The sequence below is a fragment of the Apis florea genome, unplaced genomic scaffold (assembly GCF_048593485.1).
Source record: "Apis florea isolate Af1SG1 unplaced genomic scaffold, ASM4859348v1 contig_3798_pilon, whole genome shotgun sequence".
NCBI classification, from domain to species: Eukaryota; Metazoa; Arthropoda; class Insecta; order Hymenoptera; family Apidae; genus Apis; species Apis florea.
This window is the reverse complement of record NW_028256860.1, coordinates 1,093,899-1,115,776: the sequence shown is the minus strand read 5'-3', so window position 1 is coordinate 1,115,776 and position 21,878 is coordinate 1,093,899. Positions and strand designations below refer to the sequence as shown.

The 21,878-nt window shown below is 27.2% G+C and overlaps 2 protein-coding genes across 9 annotated transcripts in view; one reads left to right on the top strand and one right to left on the bottom strand.

The window, feature by feature from the left end:
• Positions 1-8,222, bottom strand: part of LOC100872588 (uncharacterized) — a 607,316-nt gene extending 599,094 nt beyond the window's left edge. For 3 of the 4 annotated variants that reach the window (XM_012484533.3, XM_086915859.1, XM_086915861.1), the window contains exon 1: positions 7,056-8,222. The gene's annotated coding sequence lies outside the window, so the exon portion shown is untranslated. The remainder of the gene's footprint in view (positions 1-7,055) is intronic. The other variant, XM_086915858.1, reaches the window with a different exon arrangement.
• Positions 8,223-9,040: 818 nt separating this feature from the next.
• atl (atlastin GTPase) overlaps positions 9,041-21,878 on the top strand; it is a 32,307-nt gene continuing 19,469 nt past the window's right edge. For 2 of the 5 annotated variants that reach the window (XM_086915877.1, XM_086915868.1), the window contains exons 1-2: positions 9,087-9,144; positions 21,346-21,505. In XM_086915877.1, coding sequence (XP_086772003.1) covers positions 21,493-21,505 — 13 coding nt within the window. In that variant the 5' untranslated portion in view covers positions 9,087-9,144; positions 21,346-21,492. Of the gene's footprint in view, positions 9,145-12,412; positions 12,471-21,345; positions 21,506-21,878 lie in introns of those variants that run through there. The other 3 variants (XM_086915866.1, XM_086915876.1, XM_086915867.1) reach the window with 3 other exon arrangements.

Genomic DNA, 21,878 nt, shown 5'->3' with positions numbered 1-21,878 from the left:
ACTTAATGCAAACCATCAATTTTCAGAAAATAATAAATTTTTAAATAAATTTTTGTTTAACATTAATCAATTTTAATATACATTAATTTTAATGACGGTCTGTCAGCAATTACGTAAAACGTAATCTAAATTGTTTCGAAAAAATTTTTTGTTAGTTTTTTCTTTGTTACTTTTTTAATGAGTAAATTGCCAAAGTAAAGTTTTCATAAATATTTAAAATTCATTTCATTTCATTCTAATAAATATCACTGGAAAATCATATTTTCTTTGTTAAATATTTTTCTTTTTTTAATTTTCATTCTCTCATAGTCAAAAATTCTTACACGAAATAAATATTATTTTTGCCTTTTTTCTTAATCAATTATAATCCAAAGTTAATCCATTTCGCTTTATCCACTTTCTCTATTCAAAAGATAATATCTTCATATTTGATATTTAAAACTTGATCAGAGTGCCGATTCAAAACGGAACTGTCGTGTAAAAATCTAAAAAAAAAAAAAAATCTCGAAACATGCAAACGTGTTTTCTATTATTTGAGATAAGAAAGGGAGATCAACGATAACCCTCTCTCTGAGGCCGCAAAACTGGATAACTCGGAGGAAGGAGTCAGCCGCGATTGTATCGAACGGAACAACCTGTTTTACGAGGAACACGAGGGGAGAAAAATTGGTAAACCGTTTTCATGCGATACGAAAAGCAGATTGCAAATGCATGTTCGAAATAAGATAGTAGCCGCGAAACAATAGAAAGTACGAAAGCATAGAAAGCTTCTTAAAGTCAGCTGTGGCTCTGATCGATGAGCCTGGTGCTTTTGTTCGAGCGCATAGAAGACGATTGTTGAAGGCGCGTAAATGTTAACGCTGAATCAAACGCGATATCCCCAACGTTCCGTACAAATAAGAGAAAAGTATTATCGAAACTGCAAGAGTGTACTTTAGCCTGTCTATCATGAGAGAATCTTATGACACGATAGATTATTGCGGAGTCGTAAAGTTTAGACCAGTGGGTGGTCCAAAGCACAATGCTATTCTATTCAAACGATTCTAGAGGTTCTTTGCACAGTTACACATGTTAATTGTAATAAAAAAAGTATTTGATTATTTTTAATTCACAGAGTGTGTAAAATGTCCCCTATTTTAATTTGCAATCACAAAATGGAAATATTGCGATATGGGAGACACGATTAATTTCATAATTTTTTCCATAGTTATTTATATTAATTGTTTCAAATTAGAAATAATTAACTTTACATATCGTTTATAAACACAAAAAATTGGAGGAAAAAATAAAGGAAGTTAAATAAAACTCTCTTATTTAAATTATCGAGTACAAATAATTTCTTGAAACATATCTGTTATTTATAAAATCTATAAAAATTATTATTTCAACAACAACAAGCACAAACAAATCTACATAATTTTAAGCAAATTTCTCTTTTTTTAAATCTAGTTTATAATAATTAAAAACAAAACAAAATTTAATAGATGTTACTTATTTTATCATTAATCTTTACATCTCTACGCTATAACTAATACGTTCACGTACGACAATATATTTGCTACATTGTTTCGATTTCCAAAGAAAAAAATGCTTAAATTTGCATCCCCTAATCTCTGAAGGTTATTCCAAAAAATTTTGAACGATCCCAATTCAACGACTAAAAGCTATATTTCAAGGCAATTGCCCGATTTAATTGCACGGTGCTATAATTTATATCCAGCATTATTGCAGCTTCGAAACAAATTATCTTTATCGAAATAAATCGAACGTAGGGCGATGGTACGTGAGGTAGATGAACTGAAAAGAGTTAATGTGTCGAAACGACTGGATGAATAAGTGTGGAACACGGTTTGTTAAACGCATTAATATATTTTCATTCGGTGAAACGTATTATCATTATTATCGGCTCGGTCTATGATTACATCTCCTAGTTTTATTAAAATTAAAAAAAGAATAATAATGTTTGTCCGTGAACAAAATGACACGACATCGATATAAACGCGTATTTTGTAACAGACCTGATAATGCAATTAAATTCGAGCCAGAGGAGACGATAACTGGCCAGAAATTACAGAATATTCGCATTTGCATTTACATAGGTTCGTGCAAATATAAACTCTCCTAGGTACGTACAATCGGACCGGTCCGGCTTTCGGTTTGCCTATTCAATATAGTTGTCACACCGTTGGACCACCCCGTTGAAATCGCTTATAGAAACTTCATGAAGCGAAATCAAACGAGCGATCCCTCTTGTAAAAAGTTTTCACGTTCACGTTCGTTTCGTCAGGTAACGTTAATTAAACAGGTATCGAGGGGAAATTATCGATCTCTAAAATGAATACGTTCCTTTGATAATATTTTTTCGTAATTGTTATAAAAATTGTAACAATGTATGAATATCAATGATTGTTTTTTTTTTTTTTTTATATATATATTTTCCAGAAACACTTTCTACTCGTTTTCAGTTGTGAATAGAATTGGCTAATTGAATTAAAATATAACTGGGTACATTGATTATAATTTATAAATACTGCAAAATATTCTCAAACGTTTACTATTTATCGAGCACTAAATAGGTTACGATTTATAATGAAACGAGTGAGTCAAGAGTTCAAGAATACCTGGTTTTATACGTATATTATATAACTATCTACGTATTTGAAGGTAATCAAATGTCGATAAATGAGAAAAAAAAAACGGATTGATTGCATAACAATATATAAAATGTCCGTTATTTAATTAAGACGTGCAATAATTAACTTTCGATTAATCACAATATGTATAAATGTTATACATATATATATATATATAAGATTGATGTAATTATACATATGTGATTTAATTATATATATTGAATATAAAAGGCTTATAAAATCTACTTGTATTGCAAGATATAAGACTCGTTTTATAAAAAATCGTATATTTTATGGATTTTTTAATGATGACATTCTTTAAAATTTCTTTTATTCGACATATATTGTCATCCTCGTAAGTAATAATATATCATTACTTTAATATTTTATTATCGTCGTGTATAATTAAACTTCGTGACACCAATTATATTTATCTAATTATATTTATTGAGATAAGGAATTACCGAAAAAGATAATTTGACAATTTTTTACAACCACTAAATTATTACTAATTTTTGAAATTAATCGCATAATGGTGCGATAAATTAAAATCAAGCGCATACTCAATCGTAAATATCCAAAAAAAAAAAATAAATAAATAAATAAATAAATCCTGTCATAAGGGAAAATCATATTGCGCGTGATGTTGATTAAATTATTTGAAATTAAATTTATGGAAAATATTCGATTTTTCTACTCAATCATAGGGACAGCATACATTAATTTTTGCATAAGATACTTAATCAACGTTCTCTATTAAATTTTAATATCTAATTTGTTAGCATAGAAATCAAAATAAAAATCTAAAACTATGATACAGCAACACGGATTATTTACCCTTATTTAAATACATAAATAAACCAATTAAACCATTTCCCCACTTCCACTTTTCAAACAATCATCCATTCATACTAACCACTTGTTCCGTGCAAAACACCGCTTCTCAAATCGAAACATAGTTACAATTATAAAAAAAAGTTAGACACGCGTTGCTCTCTTCCAAGTTTCCTCTCGATGCTGCGTGCACGAGATATGATAATAAAATGTTGCGCAACAGAGCCGGAAAGCTTGAGGAAGAAAAGGAAAAGAGAAACCGTGATGAGGGTTCGTGATTGCATACGCGCTCCCATAGGTAACACTGACACGTTGGAAAAAACTAGCGGGAGATTGATGAGCCTGTAAGTGAAAGGGCCGGTGCCGTTGAAAAACGAGACACACAGCGAGAATTCCTTTTCCGAGTTTTGCAGGAAGAAAAAGAAAATCGCCGCCGTTTCTCCCGAAAAAACACAAGGCGTAATTAAGCGGAAAGATAATTACTGGCCGCTGATTTCGAGCCGAACCGATATTTTGCACGTCCAGTTTGACCTTACCGACCGAACTTGCTGTCTTTCAAATTTATATCCGCGTTATACATGTTATATAATAAAATATTGTTACGAATATCGCTGCAAATCGTTCAAGGATTACATTCATCGCTATTGCTTTGAAAAAATTTTTACGAAAAATATTTATATGCAAATTGTTTTTTAAGAATTATTATAATTATCGATGTGAAAATCCTTGACTGGAACTTCCTCTTACACGATAATTTCTTAATTAAGGATAAATAACAAGTTACATTTTAAATTTGCAAGTTTTGTTCCATACAATTTTTACGATTTTAAAATTTTATGTTAAAAAGAATTAATCATAATTTTCTTATAATTTGTAACATTTATTTAACATAATATATATATATATATATGTAATCTATTTAACTTTTATATAAAAACATAAAATCTATATTTGTTTTATTTGTTTTTTTTTTTGTTATATAAAATAATTTTCTAATATTTGTAACTTGTAATTTATAATATGTTTTAGCAATATTAATTCAATTATGAGATTGATGAGATAGAACAACTCTTGAGATAAATTAATTTTCAAATATTTAATTTCAAATCATATTCAAATTGATGGATAATCTTTATTGCATAAAAAAGTAGAATATAACTATAATTTGATCGAAACTTTAATAGGTCGATATCAATTGAGAGTCAAACATCTAGCACATTTTTGATACCTAATATTCTAATTAATAAAGTTTTATTATTTTTATTTAAATAATAAAATGATATGTTATTCGTGTATAGTGTTGAAAAAGAAACAAAAGAAATTTATTCTTTCTTTTTCATATGTCATCAAAATTAATATATATGTTATGCAATTATACGAATTATAAGAAGAAGTTTTTGAGAAATAAAGATAAAGAAAATAATGTAAAGATTTAAAACTTTAAAAGTCATCTTTTTCAATGACTTTATATAATGTACAGTAAGTACTTTTTTTTTGATTATTCATTTCATACTGACATCATATGCGGAAAAATTAATTAATCGATAATTATGAAATATCATTACTATTGTGACATAACTTCAAGTGATAATTAAATCATTTTAAATTCCACAGTTACTCAAGCAAACATGAAGATATAACACCAAAATATTATATATCCATAATAAAATATATGACAAAATATAATATTTTCATAAAACAAATTCATGTATGAATAATTGACAATTGATTAATGATATATTTCATCCCTCTAACCAAGTTTATTATATTTTTCATTTCGAGTAAAATTAATCTTTTAGAAATTATTGATTTATTTTTATTACTACTTTCAATATATTATATGTTATTCATAATAGGAATAGATGCCATTCTAAAATTTATCAATGAATTGAAAAATATAAAATATCGGTTATTATAAAAAAATTCTAATACAAAACTTGATAAATATTTATCTTATATTGCTTTAGAAATGTTCGTGAGCAATCTTTGATTTCTATACAAGATTAATAAATAACTTACAATTAACATAAATTTAATTTAAGATTGAAACAAAAACTTTATCAAAATCCTACTAAATTTAAAAAAAAAAATGATCATATAACATTTTATAATATCATTTTGATGAAATATGAATATCATGTCTGTATTTGTTGGAAATTTTGTTAAAAAATTTGTTAATAATAATATAGAATTTGTTTTTAATTCATTTGTACATAATTATGATTTCAATGATTTTTTGATTTTTTAATATCATATATTTTTGATATCACATAATTTTAAATAATATATATATATATATATAAAATTGTAGCTTGGTTAAACTTTTCGAAATTTTTGTAACGAAATATTCTAGAAAATTTTACTTATAGATATTTGTAACAAGTAATATATAAATATGCTATTTATTTTCTGCTTCAGATTTTTATAAATGAAAATACAAAAATAAAATATAAAACAATCCTGGATCAAAATTACACTGATTGAAATTATAATGATATCAACTAATATAATAATATTTAAAGGATTCATGCAAATTCTTTATTTCAACAGATATTAATACAATAATATTAATCAATATTTTCATGAATATTTTGAAATTTAATTTATCACCAAACTTAATTCAAAATCAGAAATATAATATACAAAAAAGTTTCTATTGCTTGAAGTTTTTTGATGTATAAATAAAGAAAAATGTAAATAAACTAAGTTACTATTATTAAGAGCAAAGAAAATTTAGAAAATAAAAGCATCAAAAATACTTGGTATTATATAAAGATATTTAATATTATATAAAATTTTTTCACGCGGAAAATTGATAAGTATCTGCTTTAAGCATTAGAATCTAGTGGTAATGAAAAAGAGAAAAACAATTAAATGAATAATTGAACTATTTGTAATTAGTCAAAATATGATTATAGAAAATTATCTTATTATGCTAAAAATTTCATAGAAAAATTGGTGATCCCGGGAAAATTCAAAATAAATTTGATAAAAAGAAATATAATCGCGGAAGACAAATTAAAGGAAAATAATTGAAAAGATTTTCGGAGTGTGGAAAATAATTCAAAAGGTTTTTTGTCCAGAAAATTTACGACATGCAGATACATTGATTACTATCGTTAAAGAACATGTTGTTGAGGATAGAAATACACATCACATACGTGAAAAGCATATAATGCCTTTTCTAAGAATAGATATACGCATAGAATAGTCAATCATTCTGATCTTACGAATCATTTAGTAACTGAAGATAAGATGTATACTCAAAGAATTGAAATTACACAGCTAAACTTTTTAAAACATGAAATATATAAAAAAAAAAATTTATTTAATGAAATATCAATAGTATAATGAATGTATAAAATTAAATGTAAACTTATTTGAAGGTCATATAAAATATGTTAAACCCGTATTGTTCATTGTTTCATAGCCTTTTTTATAATTTTTGTGGGTTTATTTAATTTTCGCCAAAAACAAATGCAATATTTGTATTAAATATTTAAAAATACGTAAAATGATATATATATAAAAATCTTGATAGAGCATTGGTAAAATCTGACCGAAAAAAAATATTATAAAATTACTCACCAAGTTAAATATGTATCACCAAAAACTCCATACAAATCCCACATTCCGAGCCAGGCAAATTTAATAGTCCTTTGATGTTACATAATAATTTTCTAACCTTAAAACATGAAAAAGCCGGCACAAAAAGCAAAAATAGCACGGAAGAAAAACAATTGAATGTCTCACCATAAATCACGATCAAACTTCACTATCACGTTCTCGTAATTACGAGCAATGTAGAAGCAATTACACGTTACGAACATTTGAAATAAACTCCGTTTCGTTAAAAAGAATGAATGAAATGTGAAGGGCAGTCAAATGAAACTGAAACGATGCGAAAAAGAAATCAAAATTTGTCAAGGTTTAAATGGCCCGCTAGCCGGCACATGAAAATACCGTTATGTATGTATGCGTGTACATATACACAAACATAAACGTAATTGACTTCGACCACTTTGATTTAGAGGATTTTAATATAAAAGTTTCACTCGCGTTTCAACCGTGTACGAAATGCAATATTACCCGCATAAATACGTTTTCGAACGTTCTTACACAGAAACTTCGAATTCGCGCACAATTTCAATGACTTGTTATAGGCCTATATATGTGTATTAACACTTTTCAGGCGGCAACAAATTCAGCGTTAAAAGAAACGAAAACAAAGTTGACAGACTGAATATGCAGCTGGCACACAGCTGATATGCGACACTTGGCAAAAGGCTCATGACATTTGACGTCACGACGACAATGCATGGGCACATTCCACGCGCGTTAACCAGCTGAAAAATGCATGGGTTGGCGTTCCCTTAATGACCGAAGAAATCGAACAACGCGAATCGAAAGGCACAATGTTGCGCTACTATTTCGCGCTGGAACGATATGGTAATGTTTCGTTTCCCTCCTTTCCTCTCTCCTCCCTCTCGGCCGCCGTTCTGTCATTTGTTTACTAGCCCGTACTCGACCACTGTACGCTGGTTGGCGCGTAATTGTCAATGTGCACGTACGTTTTGTCAAGCAACATTATCAAACGAAACAGCTGCCAGCTTATAAGGACGATTCGCTTGACAGGTCTGGACGCTTTATCACTGATGAAACGAATCTGAATTCACGTACGAAACAAACCACCGCGCACAGCATCCACATTCCACCATAGGGAATCTGCGACCGCGCAACCGCCGGGATCAAATCACATCCACCGGCGAAAGTAGTGCCGCGCTTCGCCGAAACCGCGAATCAGATGGATAAAGGACGGTTACGCGTCTTGAAACTAGTAAATGCAAAGTTTAACGTTCGTTTTTAATGTATATATCTTTTTCGTTATTTTTTCTTTTATTATTTTGTTTTTTGGAAAATTGAATAGGTAAGTCTTTTCTTGAGGAAATTATTCCTAATTATTTTTTCAGAGAGGATTCAGAGAGAATATTCTTTATATTATAAAAATCAGTAAAAAATTAAAATGTTATGTTAAATTACAAATTATTACAATTATATGTGGTTTTATTTTATATTATCATTTATAAGCAATTATTTCAAATATTGCTAAAATAAAATTTATCTCCAAATATTTCATTTTGAAAATTTAATATCTTTTAATTTTTATACATGACTGATATGGTTTCGAAATTTAATTTGAATATATAAATTTCAAGATTTGGCTATAATTAGTAAAAGTTGAAATGCAAAATTTTTTATAAAAATAAAAATATCGATTGTTTATATCATAATAAATTTCAATAAAGAATTACATTAAAAGAAAATTTATTTTTAGATATGTATCTGAACGCATTGATTATCTGTTTAAATTTTAAATTTATAATTATAAGTTCGCTTTAATGAGAGTAAAAGTATTCCTGGGAAAATATTATCGTTCTTTTCACAACAATCTATTCACTTTCGTTAATATTATTCTTTGCATTTACATTCAATAAACGTCTCATTATCAAATATATCGCGTGATTGTCACGAGCAAGTAAAAGTTAGCAACGAAGTTCGTTTTAACCTACGTAGTGAAACAGTTGCGCGCAGTTACGGAAGTGGCGTCATCCCTATCCCAATATGGCGGATATTCAGGAGAGTAAACAGAGTGGCAATTACAGCAGTTCGTATGTGGGTAAGTACTGCTATTATTTTTCAATATTTTATAACAATATAAAAAAAAAAGCACGGGAAATAGTGACGATACTATAAAATATTCTTTATAATCACTAAAATGTGCTCTGGAGTTCATATGCCAGCTGTAACCGCTCTCCGTTATACCTTGTGCTTTTTTTTGACATTTTGTCAACAGTTTAAGAACATTTTCAGCGATATAAAAAGTGTGTTAATGTTTTTTAATAATTCAATTATATTCTTATTAAGTGGGAAATTGCTATAAGTTAGATTAATAACATGATGTGTAAAAAGTGCAGTCTGAATCAGCGTAAATTATTGTTAAAAATTATGTGCTTCTAATTTCATGAATTATAAAGTGTACGTGTTCCTAATGAATATATTGCTTCGTAATTATTACATTGAGACAATATATGTTCTAAAAGAGTGCAATCTTTAATAAAAGTGCTAAGTAATGTTCACGATCGTAGAGGTTAAAGTACGCATCACAGATATTTTTTGTTAGAAATATATGACATTCTAGTTTCTCTATAAGTAACATAACAAACTCTAAATAGTGTAATTGTCTGTTATGAATTCATAATTACGTATAGTAACGTGATATTCTGTCAAAGGATGACGTAGTCTCAAAGCATGGTACGTATGTGCTGCCGTCTTTAGGAAAAGTTTCAAACTATATTTCTTAAAACGAGGGAATTTCAAATCGTGCTTATAATAGCATATTTGTCCTTGCTTTTTATTATTTATTATCAATAATGTTATCTATTGTACTTGTATATCATATTTAATTTATTACTGCATTCTAGAATATTATTTGTATAATCTGAGTCAATAGTTAGATATTATATATATTATATTATGATATAAAGAATAATATAATAATGATTAAGGAATTGTTGTTTGTATATAATACAAATCAATATTTATTTTTCCTTTTTATTCTATTGATTTTTAAAATTTGTTTTATTATTATAAATACATATTCTATTATATTTAAAAATTATCAGTATATTGATTGCTGTTTTCAATTTATTAAATGTCAGATTTCAAATAACTAAATATAATATGTATGCATTATTATTTATTAAAAAGATATATAATTGTTACGAAATACAAAAATAAAACTTCAATTATGACATTATTTTTAATAATATGTTAAAATACTTTAAATAATTATGATAAAATATACATGCTATAAAGTTTTAGAGAGAAATTAAAAATTACTTTCTTTAAAATCATTTAAATCATTTTTTTTCATATCAATAAATAATTTCAAGCATTAGCTATAAATTTAAAAATTAAATTATTATAAGATAATATTTGAATTTATATTATATATTTTTCCAATTTAATACATTTGTATTTATATTTTTTAATATAACTGAATTTATCATTTTTTAAATATTAAATTAAATCTATATATTGAAGTTACATTTTCAAACAAAATTTAAATTTCACAAATATTGCTCAGATTTAAAAAAAATTTTTTTCAATTTTAATCTATAAATGTTTGATTGTTATTTACTTATTCTTTATCTGTTAATGTTTATTCTCATTTATTGCGCATTTATTGCATCATTCAGAAATTTTTTTTTTATAGTATCAAGAAATATGTTGAATATATATATTTCTTTAAATATAAAATATGCAATGAAATAATGTCAAAGGCAGTAACTTCGAACTTATCGGTTTGTACAATTATAATACGTAAAACAACGTAAATTCGAACACAAATCATTCCAATATTTATTTTATCTACATCATCGTTTTTCAACACAGTTAATATATTTAATTTAATTTTATCCGAATATTTACAATTAAATATCATATAAATTATTTACAAGCATTTTCATGACACATTCTATAAAAATTTTCTTTATTCTTTATAAATATAAATACTTGAAAGAATTTTTTTTTTTTTTATTCTTTCTTCGCATGCGTTTCGCGCGTTATATTTGTCCATAAAATCATGCTTACGTTTCATCGAGTAAGACCTGTATAAATAAATACATGATAATACTTGACTGTCTATTATATCCGCTATAAACTTTGGGAAAAACGTTATCCCTTTGCGCAAGCAGGGAAGAATAGCCAAGAGCGGTGATACGTACGAGAGAGAGTTATAACATTATTTCACGTTAAATGAAATCTGCTACAATGAAACAGGTGGAAACAAGCAGACCAGAGTTCGAAAGCAATTGCGTTATGCAGAGCCTCGATATTCAGGATTGGAAGTGAGAGCTGGCTGTATTGGCATACCTATTCAGCCTCGATACAGTGCGTGTTTTATTGAATTCTATCGATAGATTTACGCGTCCAATGAAAACGGGTCTTTTCGTTTTCCACCCTTTCGATAGTATTTCTTTTCAATAGTAATGCATTTTATGAACTGGGTCATGTAAATGATAAATTAGTAACAAATCCTTTGTACGATCAGCACAATTGTTACGATAGAAAATTATGACTGGTTACATATGTAATGAATTGTTCTTTATGTAAATATCCTTCATGAAAACAATCCACCTAATTCATTATAACAGATATCGAGTCTTAGAATATAGTTAATGTAATAATATCATTATCATATATTTTAATTGACACTTCGAAAACAATAGCAAATATACTGATATAAGATTAAAGCATTTTCTATAATACGGTGATATCTCATCGATAATACGGGATTAGATAACAAATAGGAAATTAATTCAATAAGATTAATACTAAGTTTTTCTTCACAAGACCAATACACATACACTCCGACATCACGATAGATCAATCGCATCGTCGGTCGTTCGTATATATTTCTGTAGAGGTCGTTGATTAAATTCGCATTGATTCACTCGAACGAGTTCGAAGATAGGCAAGCAGCGCAATTTCTCTAAAAAAAAAAAAAAAAAAACACTTCATTCGTCCCTCTTCTCTCGTTTCTCGAATCCCCCCCGTAAACGATTGAACGCCTGTCTCGGTGGAATTGCGACGAGTCTATAAAAGATTTTTATGCGGCCAGGATAATGTCGTCCACTATTTCGAACAGCGACGCACATTCGCGCCATAAAATAAAAGTGCGAGCCTCTATTGTTCTCGATACGTAAGACGAGAAACGCATGACTCGCAAAACTCTGCAACGTTTCACACGATCTCGTATCTAACTCTCGTAACTTTAACCGCGAGATCGCTACGGCATTCTTCAATTGGCTATATTTTTCTTATGTGTCTCGCGATAAAGGCGAAATTGAGTTAGTCCGAGGCCGCAGTTAAACGCAACGTAAGGGCAATCGCACGTGATGATCTATCCTTCGGTTGCAACACTGAACGACACGTTGTATAGTAAGTTGAAAATTATTTGATTTAATCTTTTCATATTATAAAATAATACAGTATCATTTTTAAATATTTTTATTATATCAAAAAATGTTTCATACATCAGATTTTGAACAAATATAGGAGATCTTTTTTTATCAAAAAAAACATCAAAATGAAGCTGCAACATAATTTTTGTTTTCAATATAGAAGAGAAATAGTTCGACAAAGTATGCGGCAATGATACAATGATATTCAATAATGACTAATTCTTCGTCCGTGATTTTAATTCGTTGTGCAACAAGCAACATCGTGTTTTGCCAAACGATTTTATAGCTTTTAATGTTTCCTTTTTTTTTTTTTTTTTTTTTATCAAAAAATACGATTAAATTTTTGTTCTAAATCTTTAGTTTTTGAAATAAATTGATGATGAATATCAGCAAAAATGAATCCGTTTTGAATGTCTTTTAATTTTAATTATTATTTAAATGTCTATAATTTAATAACTAATTATATTATTTTGCACAAAAGTCCACACAATCATTTCATGTAAAGAACAATTAAATTTATTATAAAAGTACAAAATATTTATTAAATTTGAATTTTTTTTAAGTTGATTTTTTCGAACTATGGATTCTGGAAAAAACTGTGGAAAAAATGTATTCAATGCATTAAAATTTATAAGAAACTCTTATTAAAGATTACAAAATCGAAAAATATTCAAAATTTATTGAAGTATATAATTAATTTAAATTGTAAATTGTAATTAAAATTTAAATGAAATTTCTCTTTTAAAACAAACGTAAGAACTTTCTAATTCATTATAAATGAATAAAAAGACATATTTTTTAAATAATTTTAGAAAAAATATAGTTTCTGTTTGTAAATAGTCAAAAATGGCAATATATATATATTCTTCTTCATGTTTGCAAAAAATACATTCAGCATTTTCGATGTTCGTTTTAATTAAAAAGATTTTTAGGATTTTTATGTTGCCAACAAGTTTATATTTAATGGAAAAGATATTAAAATTTTATTTTTTTATGCTTTTCGTGAACCAAACATTTTTTAAAGCATTAGACAAAGGCAATAACAGTTTAATTACATTTATTATTAGTTATTCATTCAGATTATTAGTTCAGCAAAAGATTTTGTGAAAATATAGAAAATTGATTAGTAAAATAAATTAGAATATTATTAGAATAGAATTAGAATATTTCAAAATCTATACTACTTCAAATTTAGATCTTGATTTATTAAATCTTTAAAAATATTTAATTTAATTTTATACTTTGTGACACTTGAGAATCTTATAAATAAAAAGATTCACTCTATTAATGTTTGAATATACCTGCATTGACTTCATCCAATATTTTTGCTATTTTTAAATTGGACAATATAAAAGAAAATTATTAAAATATATCAAATTGTTAATTTTAAAAATATAGAATAGAATAGATAGATAGATGAAATATTTAATAAATAATAAGTGTCGATTTTTTATTAATATCTTAATAATTTCTTTCTCAATAGAGAGGAAAAAATTGATATTTAATTTACTCTTGGCCTACATGTTACTAAATTGTAATTATTTCAAGATAAAAATAGTCATATTATTATTTGTTATTTATATTTCTATATATAATCTAATAATAAAATTATTAAAATGTTGGAACTGTTCATTTGACAATGATATTGAAAATTAAAAATTGCATAGAAAAAGAAAAGAAGGATACATATTATTAGAGTTTTTATGTTTACAATCGTTTACTTTTAATTAAGAAATTATTTTTTTAAATTACTTTTTTTATCTCTTCAATATTTTCTTCTATAATCATTCATCGTGATAGTAAAATTGACACGTTAATCTGTAACTTTCTAATTTCTATATAATCGCCACACATATTTCTATGATAACTACATACAATTACAAAAACAAGATCAATGAATTCATCGTGTTATCGTCGAATTATGTTCGTTGTATGGCTTTCACTTTGCTTTCTTCATTCAAATTCTTCATCAAATTATAACCTCCTGTATCATTATCCATGCAAAAATGGACTTGTATTCCTAATTACACGCCACAAGTATTAGATACTATGTAAAACATTGTTCACATTTCTCGAAGTAATTTCTTAGAACGTAAGAAAAGTTCTACCTAAACCACTGTTAACCAGTTTCTTGGCTACATTGTTAACCTCAATTTCCCCAATGGGGACTTGAAGAAGCACTACCGCCAAGGGATCTGTCTGTAAAAGCGGTGGATAACCCCTCTGCTTCTTGCAAAACTCATAATCAAACATAGTTGCATAAACTTTAGGAGAATCACAGTTACAACTTGGCCTGTACAAATAACGTATGCACGTAGGAAATAAAATCCTTCTCTAGAGAGATTAAGGATAGTCCAGGTGATTGAAGAAGATATGATAATTGTGAGTCGTTGTCTGGAATATGATTGAACTCATTTCTTCGCTCGTCTTATCCCGTTATTCCTTCTTCTTGTTCATCCATCATTAAATTTGTACTTTTTTTCTACTGTAAACCTCGTTTATCATAAAATATTCGTGTTCGTGCGGCATCACACAATGGAGCACAATGTATTATGGATGTCATACAGGATGTCTTTTATTTCTGTGATATAACTGAGTACAACTGGTTTTACACGAAAACATAAAACAAAATTGACTAAGTTTAAAAAATCTTTTCATATAAAGTGCACGTCTTAATAATATATTGTCTCGCTTAAATTATCATCATTAGACAGTGGATATTTATGTGAAATGAAATTTTTATGAACATTTTAAATAAAATTAAAGAAATCGAGTTTAAATAGAGATTTGCCTTATTTTTTAATATATCATGATGCATATTATAACGTTTCGTGCTCTTTTTTTTTCTGCATATCATGCATTCTGTGGATTTTATTATATTACGTATATATTTAAATTTTGCATAAATGCATAAATATTATACAGTCTAGTCATCGTTTTATGTTGCAACAGTACATTCTGAAAATTTTGTAATTTTTGCTTTTAGTGAGAATAATACATTACAAAAATATTAGTTGTAAATGATTTTCGATAAACGAAAGATAGAGATTTTAAAAAAGGACAGGTTTATAGTACACGTAAAAATTTTATTTTAAAACAGAACAATAAATAGTATCTACTATATTTTGTATATTTTTTCATAATAATTCTTGCATACATATTAACTCTTTACGAACGAATGCGACAGTACGACGATTCAAAGATTAGACAGTTAAATAAAATTAAATTAAATTAACTTCTAAATTCTAATATATACAATATTCAATTACTAGTAATACAATTTTCATAAAACATTATATATATTTTTCTTCACTCTTAATATTTACATCTTCAATTTATAATCTCATATATCTTATCTATCGAAGTGAAGAAAGTTCGGACAAAGGATATTATTTTAACATTATTTCAATAATTTAATGAAGAATAAAAAAATATTTGACCAATATATAATCCGAATATAAAAATAATTAAAAACTTAATGAAGCATCAGGTTAAAATTACATTTTTAATCAATTTCAATGTTTTCTTTACAGCTTTTTATTAAAAACGCCCCTTTATGCAAATGCGAAGGGAATGTCGCAAGTTAAGCACTTAACTGTCATAAAATGGGTCGCGAGATATTTGGAAAGCAGTGATACGAAGGAAAGGGATGGTTTCTTAAATAAATATCTCGCCGTGAAACCACGTCGTAACTTCTTACGCCGGGAATTCGATCGTTAACTCTGTGGTTTTACAGCAGCCGTGTCCTGCAGAGATAGTCCAATGATGTTGGCGCGTCTGTTACAATTCTTTCTGTTCGCCCGTGGATCGTAAATCGGTAACGTCTGCGGAAACGCGAGCGGAACAATCGAAAACGGGATATCGTGAATAATGAAGTATTACGAACGGGCAAGACGCACGTGTTTTTAGAAAGGAGAACGCCTTGGTTTTTTTTTTTTTTTTTTTTTTTTTTTTTATGTTGCTGTCTGGTTAAGTGGTACGTGTTTCCTTCTATGTTATAATTACCCGCTACCTTGTGTTCCTCATAGTTTAGATATGTGACCTCGCCTGATATCTTCGAACCGTAAATTTTTGAAAAATATCGCGTGCTTGCTTGCTTGCTCGCCGAGTTCTGAGAATAATTTATAAAGTTTGTGAAGTTTATTTGGAAGTATAATTGAAATAGAAGTATTCACGCTTCGAGATATAAATTTGTGCACAACGAGTTTGTATACATGAACGTGTATTTAGTGTGTGTTTTTATTTCGTGGTAATAAAGTTCATTGATACAAATTGATCCATTATACTGTGATGTGTGTATACATATATTGGTCTATTCTTGAATTACTTTTCGTGCGAGAGAAATAAATTAAAATCATTGTAAACATTTAAGGTAAATATAATATTTTGAAGCATTTATTTTAAAAATTTAATTTGTATTTTGCAAAACGATTAAACTTGACTTTGACGTAAAGTTTTTTCGTTTTATTGCGAGATTCACTTTCATAAATCTTTCATAAAATATTCTTCGGTGAATATCTTCTCAACTAGTGTTTTCGATTGAATGTTATATTCGAATTTCATTTATTTTTTTTTTTTTTTATCTCGATCGTACATATTGACGTCACATCATGATTAGGTATAAAAATCGACAATGCAGAATAACAATTCAAAGTTCAGATCGTTTAAAATATGAACAATACTTCAATCAGACATAAATATTCAGTAAAATTTAATAATTTCGATGCAAAAAAAATATTTGCATCAATATTCTTCTTCTAGATCGAATTTTTTTTTCATAATTTAAATATAAAAAAAAATTTTCTTCTGAGAAAATTAATATCCATTTATTTTAAAGTAAACATCGTTTGAACATGTTTTTTTCCTCATTTTACACAAATATTTATTTTCTCTTTAATAATCTCAATTTTTTTGTTTACATCATCTATTGCATCGTCATGCGCATCATAGATATCCGCTTGTTGATTTTTTAAAAAAAAGATAAGAACGACTTATATTTATAAACACGTCGTATAACATATCATTTGAATAGTCAAAGAATTATCAAATTGACTTTTCATATTTTTTTCTCTCTCTCTTCTTCTCTACGCAGATCGATAATTATCATTATCATTTATATTTATACTTTCGCGTAATACATCTCTTTCTCGTAATTTAATACGAACGATATAATTCTTTATCAATGTTATTCCACGCGAATCGATCAAACGAAAACTTTTGGCTTCATTTTTTTTTTCTTATTTCTGTTTGTATTTTGCTTTTACACATACCATTATTCATCCACTTTCCCATGTATGACTATGCATAACTGATACATTTCACTTCGCTTTGCTATGCATTAACCTGTTACCATATGATGTGTAACGCGAGCAAATCGATCATTTCTTCGATCGATCAATGCGTGAGAAAGGAAAACGATAATGCTTGACGCTTAATTTCTTTTTTTTTTTTTTTTTTAATTTCCACGTTTTACTCCACATTTTCTTTACTTAAGACATCAACTATCAGACTATCTGGGCAATTACTAATGTCCATTCATTGTAAAGTCATGCCAATTACCAGTCCGTTCGAAAATTATAATTTTGCTCGCCAACATAATATCTATCGTGAATAATATCAATTCTAATCCTGTATTTTTCCAGTTTATAACCTGTTTACGACAAAACAAGTATATATTTATGACCATGTAAACGAGACATACAATCATTAGAAAAATAGAAAATAGTGATAAAATTATTATTGCTTACTATTCGTCTTAATTTTAATTACCGAAGAAAATAATAGTTGTGTTACGAGATTTTATAATAAGAAATAAATAAATAAAAAATACGAAATAAGATGTCGAAATTAATGGGTTCTGTTATCAGTAAGATATCGTGCAAGAATAGGTCAACGCTATTTATCGGACACGTTTATATGACCAATGTTTACCATTACACTTGGACGAAATGTCTGGCAGAATTTCTTTTGGATCTCCTTTAACCCGATTTCGTTTGGCTTTGCTCAACTTTCAATTCGTTCTCAAACCCAAAGATCTGGAATACTTAGAATCTCCTTTGGCAACGAACCCAAAAATCCATCGAGCGAAGAAAGTTAACAAGAAACCGGAGCGATATTTTCAAAACCATCCCATTTGAGATTCCAATGAAGATCCATGCCGAGTTAAACAGACCCGAACAGAGAGCAGGTTAACCATTAAGGTCGCGTTTATTCTTCGAGAAAAAAGTGTATACAAGGTGTTTCGTTTATTTTGGATTTATTTCTTCAATACGTTTGGTTAAGTTAGTTTTTTTGTCGATGTTGGCGAAAATTGTGTCAAATCAGAACAAGGTTTATTATTCAAATCATTTATTCGATATTAATCTCACTTTTATTAAAAATTATTAATATTCTTTTTATTAATGACGTGTTTTTATATCGTCTTAATATTGTAACAAAAAATAGATTATACATTAACTTTCAAATGATCTCAGATGGAACAGTCGCAATAATTCAAAGAGAATTATACGAAGTAATGATTTTATGGGGAAAAAAATAGAAAAGAACAAGATTTTATTATTTTTTTATTATTTTTAATTTTCTTAACTCTCGTACGGCACGTTCATTTCATGTGATGAATATCTTCGAATCGAAGGATACAATTATTTATTCATATTATATAAAAGTAGTTGCCGAGAAAAGTTCAACAACCTGCCATAGCACAACAGTATTCTCAATGTTGTAGTGAAGTGTACAAAAGAAACTTTCTCCAGTTTTTAACTATCCATAAAAATAAAACCGTACCTCATAAATATATTATATGCTGCCATAAAGTCTTCAAAATATTTATTTTACTTACCTTGAGTTCTATTGTTTTGTAGGTTATTGAACTTGTTTTGGATCGTGTTTATTGTTTCTTCCTTGAAGACGTAAGTTCGAATATGATTATTTTTATGGATGTTTAATTCGTTAAGGTAATTTAACCTTGGAATTACCAATGAAAAGTATATATTTAATAAATTTTATCGATTTCATTATACACTTGACAGTTAGTGTATATCTCATTGGCGGCTAGTTTGATTTGAATTGATATTCTTTGAAGGTTGGATTCTGTTCGAAGCTCTTGCGAAATTCGTTCATTCATTTTCAATAGAACTTTCAATTTATCAATCAGTAACACTTTACAGTAACACTCTATCACGTGCTTGTAGCACGCCTTTAATTAACGAGAAAGAAATGAATATCGAATGTACGTCTCGAGAAATTTTTTCGTGTAAAAACTTTGGTTGAAAGAATCATTTATTTCCTATTTTTCTAAAAAAAAAAACTTAGTTTATGATATATTTCTTTGTTCGATTATTGAGTATAGAGGAAAATAAGTTAAATATATCGTTATGGAGAACAAAATTTTAAACAATTTTGTTAATCAGTTCTCTAAAGATATTTGCAAAAAGTCGCTATATTTTGCATTTCGTTGTATTTCCATTTTTTTTTTTTTTTGTATATATTAAATTTATATTTATCAAATTCTGTTATAGAAAACTATTTGTGTGTAATAATTACACATATATTTATATTTAATTGCATTTAATTTATGATCATATGCGAAATTTTAACTATAAAACTGTTTTTATTAATCACCTGAAATTTATTTCCATCGTATAAATAAAAATATATGTTTATGTTTCATGTCCACTTCGACTTGTGTTTTCTTTTCAAATTATAATCCGTTATTTCAGAACTAATAAGAACGTAAATGAATACGATTGGACGTATAATCATGATAATGTGTTTGTGTCAGTATATTATCGCCGCTTATCTACAGCGCGTTTTTACAGCTCGATGTTCAAAACGTATAACAGGTGAATTGATCGGAAAAAAAACCTAGAAATTCTCGTATATTTTGAGGATTTTATGGGCTTGGATTATCTATCCTTCGAATCTATAGAATACGAAATATAATAAAATATAAAACAACTTGGACGATCAAAATTACAATGGCCGAAGTTATTTTTCCCATTTTATACATAGGATATTTCGTTTAACTGGACACGACTGAATACGAGGGATTAAAATTATCAAAAGAAAAAATTTAACAAAAATTATTTGATTCGGAACGGAGATATTATAATATGCAAATAATTTTTATGCAAATTAAGTAGTGGAGAAGATTTCAAAGTTAATTTCGTTTGTTTATATATAAAATTGTATAATTTTGAATGCATTAATCGATTTAATACTCTATAAAAAAATATTAACTTACTTATTAACGAAAAATCATTGATTTAAAATTAAATTATAAAACTCGTCACATGAAGAACAAAGAGAGTTATATAATTAAGAAGAATATCGCGTTCGTATTCTATTCATTGTCTTTTATTTTAAATATTAAGTTTTATAATTTTCAAATTAAAGTATTTCTTTAAATGATTTTTCGATATAATTAATACCTTTTTATACAGAATGTTCAAATAAATCGATTAATACGTTCAAAATTATATAATTCCATTAAAAAAAAAAATGAAGTTAATCTCTTATTCGATATTCTATTAATAATTAATGATCTTAATCTTTTCTGTATACGTGTATATATCTACGTCATAAAAGAAATTTTAAAGAAGATTAAAATTTTATTAAATTTATCAGGAAATAGATCTTCATTCATATTGATTATCAGCCCTTAATTGACATTTGTATATCGATATCACAGATATTTATATTATACATTTTTATTTGGAACTTATAATAATTACATAGTTTTAATTGAATGAGTCAATTTAAAAGATTGAATGATGTTTGAAATAGATAAGATAAAGGGAGAAAAAATATACCTTAGCCTACACTGTGTATATACTGTATATATCTATGTGTAGGTTCAAGAAAACCCAAGGGTTGACTGGAATTGAGAGAGTTGTTATTCGAAAGTCGTGTGAAGATCATCAGAGTGTCGTCGGCAAAGAGTGAAGTGAATCGTTAAAGAATTCTTTGAGAGTGGTTACAGTGTCGTTGCAGTGATTATAATGTTTCGTAAAAGTAAGAAACTATTAGAACACCTAATAAGTATATAATGCATAAGTTTAATTTTTCTGAGAATTGAAATGTTTTTCTTTTTAAAATAACACGATACGATATTTTAAAAAGTATATAATAAGTTTTAAACAGATTAAACAGTAAAGATTGAAGAGAAAAAGAGAGAGAAAAATATTTTTAAAAAATAGAAAAATATACATCACTGAGAGAATAAATAATTATTCAAAGGAGTACATTTAAAATTATACAATTTCACTTGTTTCCATTGATTCAATATTAACGAACAATTTAACGATAGTTTTTAAGTGTATTAAAAAATAATAATAATAATGAGTTCGCAATATCGATAATGATTGACGTATTCGCAACTGGAATA